The sequence below is a fragment of the Tachypleus tridentatus genome, chromosome 1 (genome assembly GCF_004210375.1).
Source record: "Tachypleus tridentatus isolate NWPU-2018 chromosome 1, ASM421037v1, whole genome shotgun sequence".
NCBI lineage: Eukaryota > Metazoa > Arthropoda > Merostomata > Xiphosura > Limulidae > Tachypleus > Tachypleus tridentatus.
The window spans coordinates 81,041,689-81,066,749 of NC_134825.1; the positions used below are offsets into that span (position 1 = coordinate 81,041,689).

At 31.8% G+C, this 25,061-nt stretch overlaps 1 protein-coding gene across 2 annotated transcripts; it reads left to right on the forward strand.

Annotated features, from left to right (window-relative positions):
* The first annotated feature begins 1,808 nt into the window (after nt 1–1,808).
* On the forward strand, nt 1,809–24,786 carry LOC143253356 (mitochondria-eating protein-like). Of its 2 annotated transcripts, XM_076507117.1 has the most exons (5): nt 1,843–2,235; nt 17,562–17,739; nt 18,357–18,564; nt 19,440–19,625; nt 23,615–24,786. In XM_076507117.1, the coding sequence occupies exons 1-5, from the start codon at nt 2,115–2,117 to the stop codon at nt 23,897–23,899; spliced, it is 978 nt and encodes a 325-aa protein (XP_076363232.1). In that variant the 5' UTR covers nt 1,843–2,114; the 3' UTR covers nt 23,900–24,786. The 2 variants fall into 2 exon arrangements, with proteins under 2 accessions (XP_076363241.1, XP_076363232.1); XM_076507126.1 differs by lacking the exon at nt 19,440–19,625 and having other exon boundaries at nt 1,809–2,235.
* Nucleotides 24,787–25,061: the final 275 nt, after the last annotated feature.

The window sequence follows — 25,061 nt, forward strand, 5'->3', positions numbered from 1 at the left end:
TTTAGACATTAGGGCGTTCAATGTTTTCTTAATCATTTATCTTGAAGCTAATTATCAGTATAAAAGATGCGAAAAAGACTTAATGAAAAACAGTGTGTATTTTATTATAGAAAAGCCACATCTGGCTAAACGTAATGAAAAAAGAGTTTAAAACGGTTGGTATGAGGGTTAACAAAGAAAATTGAAAATGGAAACTGGATCGTTTGTTTTGAATTTCGCGCAAAGCTACTCAAGGGCTATCTGCGCTAGCCATCCCTAATTTAGCAGTGTAAGACTAGATGGAAGGCAGCTTGTTATCACCACCCATCGCCAACTCTTGGGCTACTCTTTTACCAACGAATAGTGGGATTGACTGTCACATTATAACGCCCCCCTCGGCTGAAAGAGCCAGCATGTTTAGTGCGACCGGGATTCGAACCCGCGACCCTCGGATTACGAGTCGAATGCCTTAACACACTTGGCCATGCCGAGCCTAACTAGATCGTTAAATAGGGTTTAAAACAGGAATGTGGGTTGTCAGGTAAACATTTCCATTTCAAGCGGAAAGTGGCTTCATAAATAAAAAATTGGTGTAGGAAATTTCGTGTAAAGCTACATTGTGGTTGTACGTGCACAGTTTTGTGCTAATAGACCAGAGAGAAGTCAACAGTAGCTCTTACCAAAAACTCTTAAGTTACTCTTGTCTGACCAAATATAGGATCTGACCGTCATTCTTATAGTGCATCCATGGCTCCATAGTGCTGAGCACGTTTTTTCGGCAATGGGACAAAAACCATTAATCTCGAATTCACAGCTCGAACTTGTTAACCACTAGGTCACGCCTGACCAAAAAGAAAAATCTAAAGCAGAAAGTGGATTAGTAAAGAAGGTTTGAAAAACAGTACGATGATTATCCAGTTGGTTGATAATATAGTTACTATTCTAAAATGTCAAAATGGATCAGTAGTAAGTTTAAAGACTTATATGGTTCGAGTTGCCAAGATGAACAGATGCAGATAGCCATTATATAGCCTTGCAATAAAACAAACAAACAAACACCTTTTGCAATGATATTATTATATTTCATACAATATTTACAAAATGTAATGTGATTCTTTTTAGAGAAAAGGCTTCAACAAATCTTCTGATTACTGTTTATCATTGGGGCGTTAAAATAAATGCAGTAAAACAACTGAATTAATAATTACCCTTTTATAATATCATATGGGTCAATAGAGTTTATTTTCTTGGCAAACAAAATTATCTGTAAACGCATAATATTTTATCTCTCTATTTCCCCAATGCAAGATTAATATCACATAATGATTAAGGTTTTTTATTCTGTTGTTTTATTTTCTAATAACACTTGCACCTCGAATTTTTATATGAGTTATTAACTGCAGTGTTACCTAGAAACACGTGTTTTAGAAGCAAAAACAAAAGCGAGCAAACAAATGACCCGTTGCTTTATTTCGACCTTTACAAACATGTACATTATATTATATCATAGATAGACGTATGTAATGTAAGCAGATAAACCACAAACTAATTTGAATTAAATTTCCAAGAAAAACAAAACGATAACTGTGTTTGTTTGTTTGTTTGTTTATTCCAAAACAGTCCAGTTTCTAGAAAAAAGTCTTAATGATGTCACTTATAAAACTGAAGTACAAGTTTTAGGTACTTTGAAATCCAGAGTCATTTACACTTTTTAAATTCACGCAACCAGAGTGTTACCATCCTCATTTTGAAATCATTTTATATTATAACGTACGAAATAGCAAACAGTTCAATTACAAAAAAAAAAAAAGTTAAAAAGTACACCTTGCGTCAGATATTTTCTTTGGAAGTATCAGTTTTCTTTCCGTTGAGTTGAACCTAGTAACAGCCCCCTGTTGGAGAAACGAGTGAGCATATAAAATTTCATTTGAAGTGGGTCACAAGTTCTGAACTCGTTTAGTACATGTTACTGTTTTGAAGATATCCTATTCAGGCGCGATACATTTTCCAAACGATCAAAATGCAGTATCATAATGTCACGTTTGCTTGGTAGTGAGATTAAATCAAAAATCATACTGTAAAATAGTTATTTATTAAATATTTTCAACAGAAAAATTACTCTTTAGAATTTTGTAATGCCAGAATTTTCGTACATGAAAGCAGCAGGACGGTCGTGTTTGAAGTGGTGGTTTCTCCGGTGTTGTAAAGAATCGTGCTTAACCGATGACCAAGTTTGTGATATGTGCAACGAGAATGGTAAGTTGTGAACGACCACTGATAGGCCCGAGTTCCTTCTATATTTCCATGAAATCATTATGCTGTTTTTACATATTTATAATTAGTTTATTTTAAATTATTAAAACGTTTGGTTTTTTTTTGTAGAACTTGGTCCTAAAACTATTGATCTTTTATATACATTCCTCTCAAGGAAATAGTCTTTTCTATAAGACTATGTGAGACTAATGTGCACTATAAATTTGTCTTGTTATGCTAAACCTTCCAGAAGACATACATAACCAGAAACATATACATATATAAATCTTTGAAACTGAATAAAATCGCTCAATATTTAAATTTGATTTTACTTGATTTGTTTTTCTACATAGCGCATTGTTTAGTGTCCTAATTTCTAGGTTATATTTTATTTATTCGTAAAGTTAAGTTATTAAGGAACTGTTTTCACCTGCTTTTGTTTAAATGCACTGGATATTCTAAAGTTTATAAGCATGAAATATATTTAATCTATCTTTGTTTTTGACGTAAAATAAGTATAGGGAGGGGTGCATAGGTGTAACAACATATCTAGGGTTTGTTTATTTATTTATTTTAGCGCCAAGCTACACAAGAAACTGTCTGTGCTCTATCTCCTACGAGCAATCGAACCCCGGACTTTAACGTTGTAAGTTTGCGGTGTTATACTAACCCATTGAAAGGCTATACTCAGCGTAAAATAAACAATACATTTTATCATCAGGAAATTGGATATGAATCAAGTTTTTAGCTACAAAATATTTTAAAGGTGGTTAAACTCTACGTCGCTGTTTTTTTACATTAGTTTTTCGAATCACAATGAAAGTGAAGTTTATAATTTTCAGTTATGTCAAAGATAACGTTCGTTAACAACGAAAACAATTGATTTTTATATGATAATAAGGTTCAGTTTAGACAAAACAGTGATAGCAAGTATTATAAGATAATAAGGTTCAGTTTAGACAAAACAGTGATAACAAGTATTATAAGATAATAAGGTTCAGTTTAGACAAAACAGTGATAGCAAGTATTATAAGATAATAAGGTTCAGTTTAGACAAAAAGTGATAACAAGTATTATAAGATAATAAGGTTCAGTTTAGACAAAACAGTGATAACAAGTATTATAAGATAATAAGGTTCAGTTTAGACAAAACAGTGATAACAAGTATTATAAGATAATAAGGTTCAGTTTAGACAAAACAGTGATAACAAGTATTATAAGATAATAAGGTTCAGTTTAGACAAAACAGTGATAACAAGTATTATAAGATAATAAGGTTCAGTTTAGACAAAACAGTGATAACAAGTATTATAAGATAATAAGGTTCAGTTTAGACAAAACAGTGATAACAAGTATTATAAGATAATAAGGTTCAGTTTAGACAAAACAGTGATAGCAAGTATTATAAGATAATAAGGTTCAGTTTAGACAAAACAGTGATAACAAGTATTATAAGATAATAAGGTTCAGTTTAGACAAAACAGTGATAACAAGTATTATAAGATAATAAGGTTCAGTTTAGACAAAACAGTGATAACAAGTATTATAAGATAATAAGGTTCAGTTTAGACAAAACAGTGATAACAAGTATTATAAGATAATAAGGTTCAGTTTAGACAAAACAGTGATAACAAGTATTATAAGATAATAAGGTTCAGTTTAGACAAAACAGTGATAACAAGTATTATAAGATAATAAGGTTCAGTTTAGACAAAACAGTGATAGCAAGTATTATAAGATAATAAGGTTCAGTTTAGACAAAACAGTGATAGCAAGTATTATAAGATAATAAGGTTCAGTTTAGACAAAACAGTGATAACAAGTATTATAAGATAATAAGGTTCAGTTTAGACAAAACAGTGATAGCAAGTATTATAAGATAATAAGGTTCAGTTTAGACAAAACAGTGATAGCAAGTATTATAAGATAATAAGGTTCAGTTTAGACAAAACAGTGATAACAAGTATTATAAGATAATAAGGTTCAGTTTAGACAAAACAGTGATAACAAGTATTATAAGATAATAAGGTTCAGTTTAGACAAAACAGTGATAACAAGTATTATAAGATAATAAGGTTCAGTTTAGACAAAACAGTGATAACAAGTATTATAAGATAATAAGGTTCAGTTTAGACAAAACAGTGATAGCAAGTATTATAAGATAATAAGGTTCAGTTTAGACAAAACAGTGATAGCAAGTATTATAAGATAATAAGGTTCAGTTTAGACAAAACAGTGATAACAAGTATTATAAGATAATAAGGTTCAGTTTAGACAAAACAGTGATAACAAGTATTATAAGATAATAAGGTTCAGTTTAGACAAAACAGTGATAACAAGTATTATAAGATAATAAGGTTCAGTTTAGACAAAACAGTGATAACAAGTATTATAAGATAATAAGGTTCAGTTTAGACAAAACAGTGATAACAAGTATTATAAGATAATAAGGTTCAGTTTAGACAAAACAGTGATAACAAGTATTATAAGATAATAAGGTTCAGTTTAGACAAAACAGTGATAACAAGTATTATAAGATAATAAGGTTCAGTTTAGACAAAACAGTGATAACAAGTATTATAAGATAATAAGGTTCAGTTTAGACAAAACAGTGATAACAAGTATTATAAGATAATAAGGTTCAGTTTAGACAAAACAGTGATAACAAGTATTATAAGATAATAAGGTTCAGTTTAGACAAAACAGTGATAACAAGTATTATAAGATAATAAGGTTCAGTTTAGACAAAACAGTGATAACAAGTATTATAAGATAATAAGGTTCAGTTTAGACAAAACAGTGATAACAAGTATTATAAGATAATAAGGTTCAGTTTAGACAAAACAGTGATAACAAGTATTATAAGATAATAAGGTTCAGTTTAGACAAAACAGTGATAACAAGTATTATAAGATAATAAGGTTCAGTTTAGACAAAACAGTGATAACAAGTATTATAAGATAATAAGGTTCAGTTTAGACAAAACAGTGATAGCAAGTATTATAAGATAATAAGGTTCAGTTTAGACAAAACAGTGATAACAAGTATTATAAGATAATAAGGTTCAGTTTAGACAAAACAGTGATAGCAAGTATTATAAGATAATAAGGTTCAGTTTAGACAAAACAGTGATAACAAGTATTATAAGATAATAAGGTTCAGTTTAGACAAAACAGTGATAGCAAGTATTATAAGATAATAAGGTTCAGTTTAGACAAAACAGTGATAACAAGTATTATAAGATAATAAGGTTCAGTTTAGACAAAACAGTGATAGCAAGTATTATAAGATAATAAGGTTCAGTTTAGACAAAACAGTGATAACAAGTATTATAAGATAATAAGGTTCAGTTTAGACAAAACAGTGATAGCAAGTATTATAAGATAATAAGGTTCAGTTTAGACAAAACAGTGATAGCAAGTATTATAAGATAATAAGGTTCAGTTTAGACAAAACAGTGATAACAAGTATTATAAGATAATAAGGTTCAGTTTAGACAAAACAGTGATAACAAGTATTATAAGATAATAAGGTTCAGTTTAGACAAAACAGTGATAACAAGTATTATAAGATAATAAGGTTCAGTTTAGACAAAACAGTGATAACAAGTATTATAAGATAATAAGGTTCAGTTTAGACAAAACAGTGATAGCAAGTATTATAAGATAATAAGGTTCAGTTTAGACAAAACAGTGATAACAAGTATTATAAGATAATAAGGTTCAGTTTAGACAAAACAGTGATAACAAGTATTATAAGATAATAAGGTTCAGTTTAGAAAAAACAGTGATAGCAAGTATTATAAGATAATAAGGTTCAGTTTAGACAAAACAGTGATAGCAAGTATTATAAGATAATAAGGTTCAGTTTAGACAAAACAGTGATAACAAGTATTATAAGATAATAAGGTTCAGTTTAGACAAAACAGTGATAACAAGTATTATAAGATAATAAGGTTCAGTTTAGACAAAACAGTGATAACAAGTATTATAAGATAATAAGGTTCAGTTTAGACAAAACAGTGATAACAAGTATTATAAGATAATAAGGTTCAGTTTAGACAAAACAGTGATAACAAGTATTATAAGATAATAAGGTTCAGTTTAGACAAAACAGTGATAGCAAGTATTATAAGATAATAAGGTTCAGTTTAGACAAAACAGTGATAGCAAGTAATAATTGTACCTGATATTTGAACTTCGACAAATGTTGTACTTGGACATGAAATCGATAACCGTATATCATTCCTATGCTTCGCGCCGTTTATTATTAAACTTTAAAATAAGAATAATTGAGGTTAATTAGTCCAAATGTATTAAAATGATTTTCAAAACCATTTGAAAATATGTGGAGAATTACCTTCTAGAATACCGTAGTTTATTTCCATTACGAACAACCAAAAATACGCGTATTAAATGTTATAAAATTCAAATAGGAAAAGTATATTTATTATACCAAAAGTAATATAACAAACAATTTAGTATTTATGCCCTCTCTTTTGTGAGTCCTCTGGTGAGAACTCCAACTGGTCAGACAGCGATAAGTCTTTGGACTTATAATGCTAAAACCAGGGGTTCGATTTCCCATAGGTGGATAAAGCACATAGCCCGATGTCGCCTTGCTATAAAAACACGCACACTGTTATGAAGTATGTGCCCCATACATATATGTTTTGAAATCATTTCAACAGTAGTGTTTTTCTGTGTGTTTGTTTAATCTTTCTATAAATTTCTTAATTAGTTTGTGAAAAAGTGCTTAACACTTTCTTTAGAATTTTGATGTTTGAAATCCCATAATGAAAAGTTTTACTGTGGCATCACTCTGTGATTCACTTAAACCACTTGCGCACGTACAGTGATTTCAGTGCCACCCAATGTGTAGGTTACAAGTTTGTCCGAAAGATGTCATATGTTAACGATCAGCAACACACAAGAAGTCATAAGATTGCTCATAAGCTCAAATGATGAGGTAAAAGTAATACGCTTTGAATCATACGATATCTGCTTGGAGCCTTCCACGACCTCTTTGTGTGGTTGTTTCTGTGTCAGGCCTTCCCAAACAAGGAGGCATAGGTTACTTACAGACTGTGTGTTTAATTAAATCGTTGTATTTTGAACTGTCTTTAAATTACAAACTGTCCCCTAGCGGATCAGCGATAAATTAATGGACTCACAACGCTAAAATTCGGGTTTCGATTCCCCGTGGCGCGGGAAGCTTAGGATTAAAAGTAGCAGAAATAATAAAAATAACGTAAAATGAGATAAGTAGGTCCGATAATTCTTAAATATAATACAAAACTCCAGTATATAGGACAAACAATTACACTGTAAAGAAATATTGTGTTAACTGTGAAAGAGTTTCAGCTTATGTCAAGATATGCGACTAGTACAGTCCACATGGATAATTTAAAAACATAACCACGTTTTATACTCTTCATAGTTTTTAATGTGTTTGGAATCTTAAAAATATTTCTAAAAAAAATGTATAGGTCCGGACGTGGTCTAATGATAAGTGTTTGGATTGTGGATCCAAGGATTTTCTATGAAAGTGAGGACAAATCCCACACTAGACCAGTCAGAATTTATGATGGGTGCTATCAGTTCTAAATTAAAGACGGTTATGTACAAATATTCTGTGTGTATTTTTTCATGAAAATTTTAAAACAAACAAATCAAGTCAAATATTGTAAAATTATGACATCACTAAATAAATTAAACTCATCACTGAACAATGAAATATTCATTCTTACTTAAGTAATCTAATATCGTCCATAATAAAAATTCAGAATGAAAATTAAAAGATTCAATATTTTATTTTTTTTGCTTGAGCTAACTGTGACTCATCGTAAAATCTTAAACTTGCATGTTAATTACGTAACTACTTTCTTAAAAAAACAACAACAACAGTCACTTAACAACTCTAAAATTTGTGATTCAGCCCTGAGATGGTCACAGCCAAGATATCTCATTGTGTAGGTTAGCGCAAAACGGAAACAAAAGAAAATACAAAATTTCTATTCAACGATTTCATATATAATTATCAGAGCATCTTGTACTAAGGTTGTTGTTGTTTTTTCAAAATTGGTGTTTCAGTTATTCACCTGCACTCCAAAATAATGTAATTTTCCGCTCGTATGTAAGCATTCCTGATGCACAGTTCTATCAAGTTTTCATAAACTGCACCATTATCTTATTTCTTACTCATTACTTGGTTTTGGATGATGTTCGAGGCAATATTTCAAAAGGTTTTAATGTTCTTCCACGTTTCCCATTGAACTTCCTCTTGTAATTTCGTAAGCAAATATATATATATAAATAAATATATAATGATATTGTGTACGTACAAATCTTAGACGTTAATGTATAATGAGGAACTTCACATGCAATGTGTTGGGTAGTTTTTCACCCGGTATTTTCTTTACGTGTCGGTCTCACGAAGGACATGTAACTAAAATATAGTACTTGTACAGAACGAAGTGTCACGGCAAACCTGTTTCACATTGTTGCTTGACTGCTTTCTTAAACAAATAAATTGGAGTTTTTTCTTATGAATATATTGCTTAATTGTGTGCTCCCCCATTTGTAAACCAAGACTTTCTGTTGTTTTGCTCTTATATCAGTACTTAAAACATCTTATTACACTTACTAAATATTTACATAAGCTAGAATGAACTGAATAGTTGTCTAATTCAACAGAATTTCCACAACTTAGTTTTCAAAACTGTACTCTAAATTTTCACAATCTGAATTTTTAATTGCTAGTCGAATACGTTTTTCTTCTTTTGAAAGAAAGAACTGAGAGCAGCTCAAATTCAGTACATTAGAAATTATTTTTTTCTTCATAAATAGTAAGGTTCACTTTACATGATTTTCAATACAAATATCAAGCGTACTGGTTTCTAATATTTCCTAGGCCCCGCATGGCCGAGCACGTTAAGGCATGCGCTCGTAATCTGAGGGTCGCGGGTTCGCATCCGAGTAGCGCTAAACATGCTCGCCCTCCCAGCCGTGGGGGCGTTATAATATGACGGTCAATTCCGCTATTCGTTGGTAAAAGAGTAGCCCAAGAGTTGGCGGTGGGTGGTGATAACTAGCTGCCTTCTCTCTAGTCTTACACTGCTAAATTATGGACGGCTAGCGCAGATAGCCCTCGAGTATCTTTGCGCGAAATTCAAAAACAAAACATTGCTTTACTTCTGTTTCAGTCATTTTGTTTAACTCTCATATTGAAAATAAGCATTTATTTATACGTGTATTTAGTATTATAAATACCAGATAATTTTATTAATACACTTAATTATGAGCAAAATATTGTACAGTCTGTAAAATATTTTAAGTATGTTACTTTTTTCAAGTAACTGTAAACTAGTAGTTGTTTTGAATTAAGCACAAAGCTACTCAATGGACTATCTGTGCTCTGCCCACCACGGGTATCGAAACCCGGTTTTAGCGTTATAAGAACTGTAAAGTAGCATAATATTTAAGGCTTGAAATTAGGTTCTCTCTTTTCACTCCTTTTTATAACTGTTAATTTAAAGAGATAATAGCTTAACATAGGACATTTAAACCTAAACACACTTTCATAATTAAATACTTTATCTATAAAACAATTCTTTGAGGTACTTTATTTTTACAACAAATAATTTAACACGGTAACAATGGTTTCCAGTAACTAGGATCCTACAAAATCAAAAAATATATAGAGAACTACGTAATGTAACCAATAACAAAAGTTATAAAACTTGTGAGAGTTGTATTCACGTGGTCAGTTGGGAAATACGTGATGTTAAAATTGGTTGAGAGCGGTTAATAAACCATGGACTTTGAACAAGAAGTTAATGTTCTGGTGGCACGTGCTCTTTTTTTCTTGATGAATCTTATCCCTTTCTCCACACGAATAAAGCAAATGGCTAATATAAGAATTTCTATTTATTTATTCGTTTTTTTCCCCTTGAACTTGAAATGTTAGTTTTAACAAATTAAATGTTCGCGGAAAAAAAAAATAGAAAATCCCCTAATCGCATGGCTGGTAGTGTCCGCTCCAGTTATTACTAGTGTTAATGTTTTTGCTTTTATTATTTTCCATTCAATGATGTTTCACGAAAGAACTTTGCTTGGTAACAAAGCTCGTTGGTAAACCTTAAGGAAATTCGGTAGTATTTTAAATAAATTTGTGTTCTAAGATACAGACAATGTCTCACCAAGTTTTGGATAAAAAGGACAATGTCTCACACAAATATTTTTCATATAGTCTACATTTTTATTTATTTTTTATTACTTTTTTGAAGACATCTTGAAAGTTTGTTTGTAATTTTAGGTTTGTTTTAAATTGAAAACTTAATTATGTCGGAAAAATGCTTTAAAAGGTTGTTTTTTTCGAGTGAAAATCTAATTACGTAGGTAATTTGGTAATTATAGCTTGCATTTTTCAAGATGAAAAATTACACATTGTTGCAAAATTTCGGCATTTTGTTGCATAAAAGTGGCATCTTATTAGATAGACATAAATGTATTTCAATACAACAATTGTCAAACACATTTTTCAGTCACATATAAGACACTAAAAGGTTTTAAAAGATGATTGGAAAATATATAAAACATATTTATGCGAAAAAACAAACAATTTTGTCCTAACGCAAAACAAAAAAAAATATAACGATTCAATTCATGTGAAGAAAAACTTAGAGCAATTGAAACATCGTTCAAAAAATCTTGAATACTTATAAAAATTAGAGAAATTTTGGTGATCGATTTCATATGATAACCGCATTCAATTTTTATAGTTATAATTTGTCACAAAGTATGCAGCTTATGCTTTATCAAAGTAACGCCGAATTTTTGCAACGAAGTACCAAAATTTTGAAAAACTGTATTTATGAATGGGAATGCAACATAAAAAGATAGTTTGTTTCAAAGCAAAAGTCAGTGATCATGGTAGTGAGACATTGTCCTGGATCATTGTATTCTAACCGTCTTCATTTTATAACAGTGTTTATGTTTTATTTTTATATTATTTGTACATTCATCTTTATATCTAACAAATGGAGCTAATTTCGACTTTTTAAATAGACTTTTCTAAACTGTTTATGTGCCAAATTGTTTGTGGGTCCATTACTTTATTGGTTACATACACTGTGGCATACGGTGCGTACTTTATCTTCTTATTTAATCGTTTGTTTTAGAATTAAACATAAAGCTACACAGTGGGCTATCGGTTTTTAGCGATGTGAGTTCGCAGACATACTGCTGTGCCACTAGGGATCCTCTTATTTAAATTTAGATATCTTCAAAACTTTTCGCTTATATTGAATTTACGTTGTTGTTGTATTTTTGTTTCATTAAACACATGATCCAGAAACGAATCAGTTTTAGCTGATTTTGCTCATGTGTTGTTCTCTGGAGGTTATGTTTCGCCCTTTAGTCGTTTTGCACATTTTGCAAGATTGTAGAGGATAACGGTATCCTTAATGTGTAGTATAAATGATACCTAAAGGTTACGGCCTCCCTTATGTCAAATGAGAATAGCCAGTCACGTGGTAGCATCAGTAGCTAAGAATAAATTTGACATTTCTCGTGAAGTAATAAGCTTTAGGTTTGAATAGTTGTTTAATGGGAAGAAAAATTCACAAGGTGCAAGTTGATTTAATCACTACGACATAGGATCTTAAATGAAATGTCTGATGGGAAGATATCTTGGGGAAAGAAAGCTTACTCATCAGTTAAAAACTTGTTCAGTATCCAACACAATTATGCACAATATGTTTTTTGTCTTTAAATGAATATCGTTTTCCATTTGTTTTACAAATCGTGCCAATTTCTTTATTTCATATCTTAAAACTTAGACATTCAGTACAACTTCATCATATATTTTCTCATTTAATCAGAAATAAAGCTTACTTACCTAATACTTTTAGAGGAAGACAGTTACCCTCAAAAATAAAACAATACAAAATTCCATCTATTTACAGTTAATTCCACTAACTGTCGCTCGGGTTTCTTATATATATATTATGCATAGAAAATAAGTGAATTTGGCCAATTTTTTGGTTTGTTCTTTAATAAACTGAGCGCTTTAAAATACCAAAATCCGGGATTCAATTGCCCATGGTGAACAGAGCGTTGATAGCCTATTGTCTGTGCTGAAATGACAACGTTGAAAAACATCGTGTTTTGGGAGTGAATTTTCCGAATGATTATACCTATAGGAAAGCTTGATTGGTTCGTGATATATTAGAAAAATACATTATCTAAGGCAGAACACTCATTTTTTATTGTCTATAAACTTGTAATATTTTCAATCGATTTATGCCAATCGTCCATGTAACTTAAAGTTGTAACAACATATTTGAAGATTCGGCAGATGTTAGAAACATAATTTTCTAAGTGCAACTAATTTTTGCAAGGCTCGAACCCATAATTCTGCTTATTGAGCAGATTTGTTTGTTTTGGAATTTCGCGCAAAGCTACACGAGGGCTATCTGCGCTACTCGTCCCTAATTTAGCAGTGTAAGACTAGAGGGAAGGCAACTAGTCATCACCAACCACCGCCAACTCTTGGGCTACTCTTTTACCGACGAATAGTGTGATTGATCGATACATTATATGCATCCACGGCTCAAAGAGCGAGCATGTTTGATGCGACGGGGTTTCGAATCCACGATCCTCATATTACGAGTCGAACGCCTTAATCCACCTGGCCATGCCGGGCCTTATTGGGCAGGTACTGTGACCAACTTCAGTGAAAAAGTCTATATCACATCTCTTAGTATTCATCTCAATAGCTAGCATATGGACACAGGGTTAGTGGAACGTTTCTATCTTCTTGAGCAACGTTGACATCAGTAACACAAACACTCCATTCTTAAAACACACCACATATTCCAGAGAAACATTTATAAAAAAACATTACATATTTTTAAAACTAGTTAAGAAACGATATTATCTTTAAGTCAAAGCTAATCAGTTTTTACGATAAACAAACTTCATTCATTCCTTATTTGAAAGAAGTTGTTAAAAAGTTCAAAGCTTCAGATTTTGTAAATTCATCGTGCAAAGATTTACCTTAACTTTGAAATAACTCAGATTTGAAGATATTCACATCAAACAATTAACACACACTCAATAAATGTCGTAATGGGCTGTTTAGCCACACCAAACGTTATTATTGTATATAATATCATTAGCGTAGTATTATCAAACGGAGTGGTTGTGGTGGTGAAGGGGGAATAAAGAAACCCTGGACGAGTTTATTTATGTTTGGGTTTGCTTGTTTCTAGTAATAAGTTACTATCGTCCTTAGCAGAAGTAATAACGCACGTTCAAACTGTTACCGTGTTTCTCCGATAATAAGACCTACCCATAAAATAAGACCTAGTGTGATTTTTGGGGATAGTTTTAATATAAGCCCTACCCTTAAAATAAGCCCTAGTTAAGAGTGGCAGGAAGAGGAAAGAAATAAAAAAAATTAATTTATTAATTAGTTTAATAGTTAGTTAATTAGTTTGTTTAAGTATTAATCAGTTAGTTTAATAGTTTAATAATAGTTCATTTTAAATGGTTAGTTTAATAGTTTTACTTTGTAACTTCATTTTTTTAATATATCAAAATAAGACATCCCCCGAAAATAAGCCCTAGTGTCATATTTTAGAGTGAAAATTAATATAAGCCCTGTCTTATTTTCGGAGAAACACGGTATATAGAACAAATACTTAGTTGATTTACGACTTGTTTTGGTTCAATATCCTACTCCTTCACGGTTTATTCAGGTACTTGATTACCGACGTATATCGTGCTACTTTCCTTATGATAGACAGGTTATGAATTCGAAAAAAACACAACCAAATAAACAAAATATTCGTTTTCAACTGTTTTAGTTCTGCTTATTAGAAATTTTAATGTATATTGTGTTTATGGGTGTGTGGGATATTATACACTGGAAATTGTTTTTACCTAAATGAATCTTATATCTTCTTTTTGTTTTAATTTTTAAAGCCTTGTCACTCCTCGCACTACGTCTGTTTGTTTCTAGAGGGCTAAATGTCCTAGCCGTCCTTAATTTAGCAGTGTAAGATTAGAGGGAAGGCAGTTAGTCATTACCACCCACCGTCAACTCTTGGGCTACTCTGTTACCAACGAATAGTGGGATTGACAGTAACTATACAATGTACCAACGACTCAAAGGGCGAGTATGTTTGATGTGACGGGGAGTCAAGCGCTCTAACCACCTGGCCGAGCCATAGCTGTTTTAAGTATGTGTATAAGCTTGAGGGATTATAAGGTTAAACCCACAGTGGACACAACATGTGTGGCCGATCAGATAGATTTGTGTTCACAAAAAACAAGTAAACTCTATACCTATTGATGAACAATAGTTTCGCTTGTTTGTTTGAAGTTAAACATAAAGCTAAACAATAGACTATCTGTGCTCTGCCCACGAAAAATTTTGGAACCAGGTTACTATCATTATAAGACTGCAAAAATACGATTAGGAGGAGGGGTGATAAACAACAGGCAGGCATTGTGCTTACGGTGAATGTGTATAATGTAATTATATTTGTCTAGAAAACATTTCAGCCACAAATTATTTTTTGAGGCGTCTATCTTGCCTTTAGTTGATATTTAAGTTGTTTCATTTTATTTTTCGTACAAATATCTATATTGGAGTCATTAATGGAAAGGAGCGATATTTTAAACATTAGTTTTTATAATTATTATTCTTACACACCACTTTCTCATGAACATGAAATAATTGTTAAATTTTCATAATTTTATTACACTGAACAATTACCAGTGATTTTTGCCTCTAATATATTTTAATAATTTCGAAGGTCGAACGTGCACGTCATCCAACCACACAAGCAATTCATATTCCCTTGATAGAAAGTATCAGGTCATCCCATAAGTAATGTCCGAAAATGTAATACAGAAAGTGCATCATCATTTCTATCTTTGTAGAAGGCTTTAATGACTAAAATATGTAGTAGGACGTGTATAAAAATGTTCAGACAAATAAAGGAAACTAACCCAACTCTACTTTTTTCAGATCATTAACCAAATAAACCTTTGTGAAGATGAATGTGTCTGAGGAGCACATTAGGCATATAATGCTTCATGAGTTTAAAAAAAGGCAATAGTGCAGCAGAAACTACACGAAACATTAAAGGTGTTTATGATGTAGAGTATATCAATGAAAGAAAATGTAGAAGGTGGTTTTTAAATTTCAGATCAGGTGACCACAGCTTAAGTGATGCGCCACGTTCGTGTTGTCCTGTTGAATTTAATGATGACTTGCCGCTGGCTGCTCTTGATGAAAATTGTGCTGTAACAATTGAAAAACTAGCACAGAAGCTTAATTCAACCTATCAACAGTTCACCGTCATTTGCAACAGCTTCGAAATGTGTCAAAACATGGAAAATGGTTCCCCATGATTTGACAGAAGCCAAACCTTAGAGCACTTCTGTGTACTCTCGTGAACGTAATTCACCTTTTTTGGAGAGATTAGTGACTGGACGTAAAAAAATGGATATATTATAAAAAATGTCAAGCGCCGCAGACATTGACTCACTGCAGGTAAACTGGCTAAAGAATAGCCCAAAATGGACCTCCACCCTAGGAAAGTCTTGTTAAGCGTTTCATGGGATATTGTTGGTGTGATCTACTTTAAGTTACTGTCACTCAAAGTAACGATTGCATCAGACTTCTATTGTCAACATTTAGAGCACTTGAATGTTTCACTGAAAGAAAAGAGGCCTGCTTTGATCAGTCATAAAGGTGTTGTGTTACACCAGAATAATGTACGGCCCTGTACAGTAAGAATCACATCTGCAAAGATTGAAGAGCTAGACTGGGATAAACTTCCATATCCTCCTTATTTTCCAGACCTTGTCCCACCTAATTACCATTTGTTCCGTAGTTTACAGAACTATCTTGATGTTCCATAAAGAGCTTGGAACATATGAAAATGTCAAAACTACCTTCTCTACATTCTTTTCCTCCAAACATCAAGAATTTAAGTGGCATTCAGAAGCTTGTTAATTGTTGGCAGGAAGTAATTAATAATAATGGAACATACATTATTGATTAAATAACATTAAAAGCGTTTGAAATCCTTTTTCTTTTTCTGAACCTAAAATAGAACATTACTTAAGCGATGACCTGATACATAGATAATCGAAGCAGGAAAGGTCTAATTGTAAATAGATGATACCCAACGACAGATTTTCTTCGAACTTAGGCAGTTGTATCTTATATAATAAGATTCAGTGTGTGTGTGTTATATAAGTACTCCTAGACTGTTGGACTCACCAACTTATAAATGGTGCTAAAGGAATCGTCTTGGGCCCGAGATTTGCCTCAGGGTAAAACTTTTCGACCAACCTTCTAGGGAACCCGGGTATTTCGCGGAAAACACTTTTACGTGGAACACCGAAAGCGAGCTCCAAATTTGGTATTGAATATGTAATTAAGTAAGCTTATTAATCATCGTTCGTAACTTGATTAAAGAAATTAAATTTGCGTTTCAGCGGCCCCTTCCAATTTGGGCCATAGGCTCACAGGTTCGTTAGTAAATATATAAGTTTGTTGGTAAAACGGATTATTTATACTACTTGTTATATATAACTGACATGTTTGTTAAAATACGTTTCAACAAACATTTGACAAACTCCCAGAACCTTAAATAAAGACGTTTTGTATCGTGGATTTGTATGACCTAAATATCTGTCCAGTAATAAAAGTGATACAATTTGATTCTGAAAGTAGTTTTGCTTCATAAACCACACCATAACCTCGAGATTGATTGATTTTGATTCTTTAAAGAAAAAATATGGGGAGTTGAACAAATTATGAGTAATGAAATACCTAAGAAAACATCCTTAAATAAAGTACCGCTCATTTAAGTTTCTCCGAAAACTATTCTTTCACCACTTCGTAGATTTACTTTACTGGGAGTTTTTAAAAGAAGAAATTATTTAACGAAGAAAAATTTAGTCAATGTATCATAATCAATGCTTATTTATATGGTGTTACCTCTAGACTTATGTGCCTTCAATAAAGTCTAGAATATACGTGTGAAGTACTAGCTTAAGAGTAAAAAGGTTTGTAGAAATATCTGTTAAAATTGTTTGGATTCAGTACTTTTTTGTTGGAAAGAGAAATGATCTGACTACACATTTAGAAAGTTTGACCTGTCTTTATCAATAACATTAAACTTATTTACATTTTTATATACTATTCTTTATACTTGCATGAAAACTTTCATTGTAATTTAAGAAACCTGTTAGTGAGCTAAATATCTTGATATTTCTCTGTATATATTTTGTATGTTTTAGTATCTTACAACAACTCTGGTATGGTTAACGAAGGAGTCATATTAAATGATGACACACACAGTGACCCCTGTGAGGCGAAAACACAAGCAAAGGAAGTGCTGCTATTACGGTCTGAACTTAATAAAGCGAGGAAAACTATAGCTGTTATGCAACATAGGGAAACATTAATGAAGGACAGGTAAAACAAATTTCTAAAATATTAATGTAAAAAGTTATGTTTAAATTTATACAATAACTGTTAATTGTGGTATTAGTCTTGTAGTTCTTTTATTAAGTTATGTCTATATAAAACCATTGAAAAATGGAAATATTCATACCGATTTCTGAACTAGTATAAGTACCGTTACTTTAACATTATTTTTATAGTTCCTCCTGCTTGAAAAAGATATCACTGAAAACCATTTTAAAACGATAGAATGGGTTAGTACAAGTCTGAACTATATAACTATATTCGAAAACGGTGAAAGGAACTAAGGAGTATTTTAGTTAACTTTTTAAAAACGGCAATAATAATTAGTAAAATGAACCCTTAGTCTTAACTAGTTTGCCCAGTCAAATCTTTTTTTTAACACTAAAGCAATTAATAGGTTTTTTTTTAATGTAGCATCCACCAATTCTGGTAGTGAGACTTCTGTTTAATATAAGACAAGTTACAAATCATTTAAAACGTGATAAAATATGATAGGAGACAAAAAAATCCATTGATAACTTTCAACTTCGAAGAATTTCTATTACTCTAAGAACCTATGCACTGAGAAAATACCAGAAGAAACACCTCTTTTTCTATACTTTTAGATTAGCCCAACAGGCCCAAAAAATGTTAGACCGTGGTGTAAAGTTTGAAAATGTGTGCCTTGGTGAAAGAAGACCAACGGCTTTAATCCGTCGCTATGGTAACTTATACGCACAAGCTCGTGTCGATACACTGGACGTCCTGGAAAGTTTTTCGGAACTTCAAAGTTCTGATGAGCTAAAGTCCAAGTTATTGTTTTCTGTTGTGGTGGTCAGTATTTTAATTTTGTTTTTTTTATTTTATTTTTATCACAAATGTGTAAATTGTTTAAACTTTCTCAAAGCTTTTTTCGATCTATGCGTCTTCTAAACAAAGTCCCTTTTTTATGTTATAGGAGAATTATTTGTTTATATCGATTTCTTCGTATTCTGAACATTTCCAGAAATGGTGCACTTTTTATCTTTCCTCTGTTATTTTGTTGGTGTTTTTACTTTATAAAATACAAATTAGCTTTTCACATATGTTCTTGATTCTTAACTATAAGATACATATTCTGCAACTTCTTATCATTAGGCCATTTTACTGTTAAGCTTTTTATTCTAAAAATCTCATTCCCAGTGATAAGAATTGAACAAACGTAGTGAGCACCTTACACTTAATGACGTTTTAAAATGAAATGCTATCACAATTTATGTTTTATTATTGCTTTTTTACAACATAAATTTAAAGCAGTAAAACACACACATATACTTTTCAATATTATTGAGGGTAATTCTGTAAATATAAGCAGTTTCTGAATTTCTATACTTGATATTTTTTTAGATAATTATATTAACAATACTGACGACTATAAGGACATCTTTGAAATGGAAACACGATGAGAAAAAATTTCGGTTTCTATAATTTTCTAAAGCTCTATTTTATGACAGAAACATTTTATTTTTGCATTAAAACCTTTGAATCCATTTGTTCTGTCTTGAGAACTCCCGTATTTTCACTCTCTGTATATATACAGAGGTGAAGTCATAAATTATAACATCCGAACAACAGAAACCTGCATTAAAGTTTATTTTATAAAATTACATTTCTTAACAATTATACCAACAAGATTTGTGGTATTTTAATTTCCTGTACTTTGTTTACAGCTTGCTTTCAGTTCGGTACAAAATACTGTGTCAGAAATTAAAAGTAAACTTCGCCAAATTCTTCAGATTCCACGAGTTTCGGCTCTTGATGTAAACTTAGAAGTAGCCACTAAGGAGTTAGATGCTTCTATAGACTCGTATCTTCGCTGTACGGTTGATATGTTTGACATAAATATCAGCGTTGAGGTACGTGTCAATTTCGTAATTTTGTTAAAATTTATTCATAAACTTAATCCATATGCACTCGTTCACACAAACGAAGAGATATTTATAAATGTATTTTAGGAGCTATATGTTCCACACAAGAGTTAATCTAGGTATTCAGTTTTGGCCTAAGCCAATGTATGTAATATCCGAAGAACAAAGGTACACATAAACTGAAAGATATTTATGCATATATCATAAACTAAATATTCAAAGAAATAGCAATATAAGCTGATAAATAGATGTAAAAATGACAAACGTAATATATTTATAATAAGCCAAAATAGATATAATATGACAAATGTTATATTTAATAAAATAAATGTGAACCAACAAACATATGTGTAATACGACCGTTTCTTTGTTTTGTTCGTTTATTGTTAAGCGCAAAGCTATACAATGGGCCATCTATCCTGTGCCCAAAACAGGCATCGAAAACAGGTTTTAGTGTTATAAGCCCATTGATTTACCGCTGAAATAGGGCACAGTGGCATATGGTAGCCTCCCGCTAGTACAGCGGTATGTCTCCGGATTTACAACGCTAAAATCAGGGGTTCGATTCCCTCGGTGGGCTGAGCAGATAGCCCGATGTGGCTTTGCTATAAGAAAAACCCACAAAAACACATGCATATGGTAAATCAATGTAGATATAAACCGACAGCGGTAATATAATTATATAGGATAAGCTAATGTAGATATAACCTGACAAACGTATTATATATAACATGGTAATGTAGATACAAACCGACATAGGTATATATTCCATTTATCTGTTTGTTTCGCGCAAAGCTACTCTAGGGTTATTTACGTAAGCTGTCCCAAAATGATAGATTAGAGAGAAAACAGCTAGTCAACACAACCCACCACCAACTTTTGGATTATTCTGATGGAATAGTGAGATTGACTGTAGCATTATAACTCCTCCATGGCTAAAAAAGCAAGCAAATTAGGTAATTCGATTCGCAGATTGGGATCCGAACGCCCTATCCACCAAGCCATGCTAGGTTACAAAAGGAACTTACATGGTTGTTACATTTAAAAGCAAGATTTAATGAAGGTAATAGTAAAATACTTTGAATAAAAACACGTAGAATTCATTTTTTATGTACATCTCTAAAGAAAAGTTTCTACAAATTTAACTTGTAAATTGCGCCTTAATTCGTGCTATAGTTAGTTAGTCGACACAAGAACGCCTGTATAAAATATAAACCAACAACTGTAATATATTATAAGATTATTATAGATTGTTAATTTACAAAGGGGGAATATGGATCTTCAAAACATTATAAAAATAAGACAGGTAGCTTAAAGTGAAAAAGCAATCGCAAAAAATAAACAAACAAGCTTAATGTTTAAGACATATTGTTGACATTATTTCTTCAAGCTACAAGTCCTTGTTTTGCCTCTTAAATATTACAGCTTTTAGACATGGAGTCAAAACAGGGGAATATAATGTTAACCTTTGGATTGGCTTCATGTGGAATGGATGGCTATTCCTCGTGATATTATTGCTATAATGTTATCTTTGATAGTGGTACTGTAAGTATGACTACTTTGATGGATGGTGAAAAACGTACAGTTTGATTTTATATATGTGCTTGTAAAATAAACATAGTTACTATATGTATATCCTTTAGTTGTATAGAGAGTCTGTAAACTCTGAACTTGAAAGACTATTGGAATATACTAGAATGGTGCATAAACTGGATTTTGTTATACATGAGTTTTTATTTACATTTATAGTATTTATATCTAGGTCAAATAGTGTTTTTTTAAGTTGTAAAGCCGTAGGTATAGATATCCATATGAATTTTGCAAGTTGTTTAGATGCACTTATATATGTTCAATGCCAATATAAGATAATGTGTCATAATATAATAGCATATGTATGCTAATAAGTATTTTTAATATTTCTTATATTTCATCTCTGTCTCGCCTTCGCTGGCCATAGTAAGGCCCTGATAGAATTTGGGTCATGCCCCTTTACGACCTTAAACTCTGGTAAGCCGTTACTGCTGCATACTTTATCTAAAACAAAATATTTTCTAAATAAAATATATAATTATAAAATGTCTGCCTCACTTTCGCCCACTATCACCATCACTTGCTTGCACGATTCTTTCCACTCCTTATAGTCAGCTTCAAGAATGGTTACTTTATCCGCATTATCTACAAAATTCACAGTCACGCAGTGTTGGCTATATATTTAAAAAGGGCTGATATGAGTAGAGAAGGCACTATATAATTTTCTCTACAAGTGGGTTTTCTCATCATCAATGAGTGTTGATTTGACACTTACTGTCAGCCGTCACCGAGATTGCCGATGCAATAATGCTCGAAATTGAACTTGGCGCTATTGTTTAAACTACGGCCTAAAGATTTCTGTTAAAAGAGGCAGTCTAGACGTTGTTTTTGTAACTTGGCCGAAATAGATCATGCAGCAGTCAAAAACTGTGATCTTGTTAGCAGTATAATGTCAGAAAGGACAGGAACCTTATACATAAACAAATGATAGGATATATCAACACAGTTCCAACAATAAGTTAATAACTGACATAAATTTTAAATTGCATCCACGACCTGCATGTAGCTATATACGTAAGCATGTAGTAAATGTCAGACTACATTGAAACAATTGGGTGTCAACGGTTATATTATACAACCGCTTTTGTTAGTAATCAAATAAACTTACAAACTACCATATCGTATGAAATGATGCGTTCAGTAATATTGTCCAGGTTCTATTACGATACCCACAACCATTCGTGCTGTAGGCTAGCGGAACAATATTAAACAATAATGAAGAACAAACGAGCAGTTCCTGTTATGATCCGCTACCGTGATACATAATAAATTAATGAAGATATAAACCAACAGACGTAATAAACAGTTAAGTAACGTAAATATAAACTGTCTAACGTATGTATAACAAGCTATTGTAACAATAATCAACAAACATATATACATAATGAAGTAATGTAGCTATGAACCAGCAAAATGATATGTAATAACCTAATGTAGCTACAAACCGACAAATGTAATTTATATATAGAGGTTGTATAGATATAACAAACAAATGAATATACAACAAGTTAATGCAGACATAAATCAATAAACGTAAATTGCTTTATACTAACATATGTAAATATAAAGCAACGGAATTTATGCATAACAAGGTGCAAAAAGGTGAGTATTGATTAACTCAAAAATGCGATTTCCCAAGGTATAAGAGATGTAAAACGTTAGTAATTTATTGAGCTATTAACAGAGGAAGAGCTCTATATGAGAAATAATTTATTCATAACACTATATAATTTATAATAAAAGTAATCTGATGTGGTTAGGAATATATATATATATATACATAGCTACTGCATTACTATTATAAGAGCGAGTTAGTATGTAAAATGTTATAAGATTACTACTAATTTTTTTTTAAATTTATTTACCCAAGGCAGATGACATGTAGGGCTTGGGAATACGTTTAAGACTGTACACGTTCCACTACTTTTTCTCAATTAAAGTTTGAAATAAGTGAACGAGAAGCCATCATGTTCGGTTGTCAGTGTGATCAGTATATAAATGAGTGTGTTTGTTTCCAATGGCGAATACTTCAAATTTTGAGAGCTTACTTCTTTTGCAACGATTCTGTAATTAAGAAAAAATTGGGGTGAGGGATGTAGTTCTGACAACGCCCTCTTTATTTCTTAATTACATAAGTAATTAAATTTGTTTGCACATTTTGTTCGGTACACAAAGAGAGAGGTTTCTAGCATTTTAACGCTTCGAGAAAAACTGTCTCCCGTCTTTTTGATTTAGATGTAGTTTGTGGTGGTGTTCTTCAGGAGGTATTTTATTTTAACTTTTTAAAAAATAAATAGATAAAAGAGAATGAAGGTCTTTACGTGAGTTGGATTTTGTCAGTATACTAGGTATATTTAGATTTATATGAAATTTTTGGATACTTTCAGGACGTTTGTTCCCAAATCTGGGCCACCTTATACGACTACCCGTCGCTCAAGACCTGTGAAGGACTCCTACTGTACGTTAGAGATTGCGTCAGACTGGCATGGGGTCTAATCAATCAGACTCCACCTTACGTAATAAGCTTCGACACTTGTACTTTTAACAGGAATATCCATGTGCGATTTCATTCGTCCAATCAGGACTCACAAGAGATCAAGACATATCTATGGCCAGCCCTCTTAGAAGGCCAGAATGGCCCTTGCGTCTACAAGGGGGTTGTTATTACATGATAAATCGAGTATTTAAAAAGAATATTAACCCGATCTCGCGAGCATAATTTCTAATAATCTATTAGTGACAAATCAGCAACTGAACTTTCTATTTTTTTCCCATGGATTTAGTCAAATAGAACATGGAGTAATACAAGTAGAACAGGTTTAGCCAAAATATGAAACTTGCGTTGCTAAGTAGATAATATTATATTATCTAATAGAATGAAAAGTAAATGTGATGTTTCAGAGAATGAAATCGTATTTTTGTGTTGAGTTAAGTACTGCCAAAGAAACAACTTAATTTTATAAAGGATGTTATATAATAATAGTCAATATATTATCAAAAAATGAAATAAACTGCTATAAGCCAATTCTTTTCTGTGAAAAACTGTCCAGAAGTTAACAACTATTCGAGTCTTTGGAATATTAAATGTAGGAGTGTGTATGTTTCCTTATAGCAAAGCCACATAGGGCTATCTGCCGAGTCCACCGATGATAATCGAACCCATGAATGTAGAGTTATAAATCCGTAGACAGGCCGCTTTATTAGCGGTGAACAAATGTAGGAGGAAATATACATATGTATACTTATTAATCTTTTTAACTTAATTATGATACTTAAATCGTTTACTGTTAAAAAGAATCTTAGAGAAACTGGCTCCTAAACATGAAATCTTTTTAGCATTTTAATTTATTAAAAAAAATTATGCCTTAACAAGATATTAGAATATATTTAAACTTGTAATATATATGCATATATCGTAGAAATCATAACTTTAAACTGTTTAGTTTGGGTTTAATACATTTAATTTGAGCTGCCTATTTTTCAAAAGTAATTAATAAATGTACATGATGGCTACACACACAAATATATATATACCAATAAATAATATATTAATCTTTGAGTACTATGTTACAATCTCTAGATGTCGCTTGAATACCTGAGGACTAACAAACACGAAGAAAGTTTACATAAACTAGCTGGAATACCCGCACCGTGGACAGAAGTCATGTAAATTCATCATTAATGAAAAGTTATCTCTGGGCACGAAAAGTTGTTTCTTTACATATATATAATTTAAAAAAAAAACCAAAACGTCCATAAGATCAGCAAAACAAAATGTGAAACCGCAAATGTGCATGTATCTCCTCATGAACCCAATAAACCTTCCTGTCAAAT

Coding starts and splice junctions, on each gene's coding strand:
- LOC143253356 (XM_076507117.1), top strand. CDS start 2,115: ATGCCAGAATTTTCGTACATGAAAGCAGCAGGACGGTCGTGTTTGAAG. Junction 2,236..17,561: donor TGATATGTGCAACGAGAATG/GTAAGTTGTGAA, acceptor TGTATGTTTTAG/TATCTTACAACAACTCTGGT. Junction 18,565..19,439: donor TATTGTTTTCTGTTGTGGTG/GTCAGTATTTTA, acceptor CTTTGTTTACAG/CTTGCTTTCAGTTCGGTACA.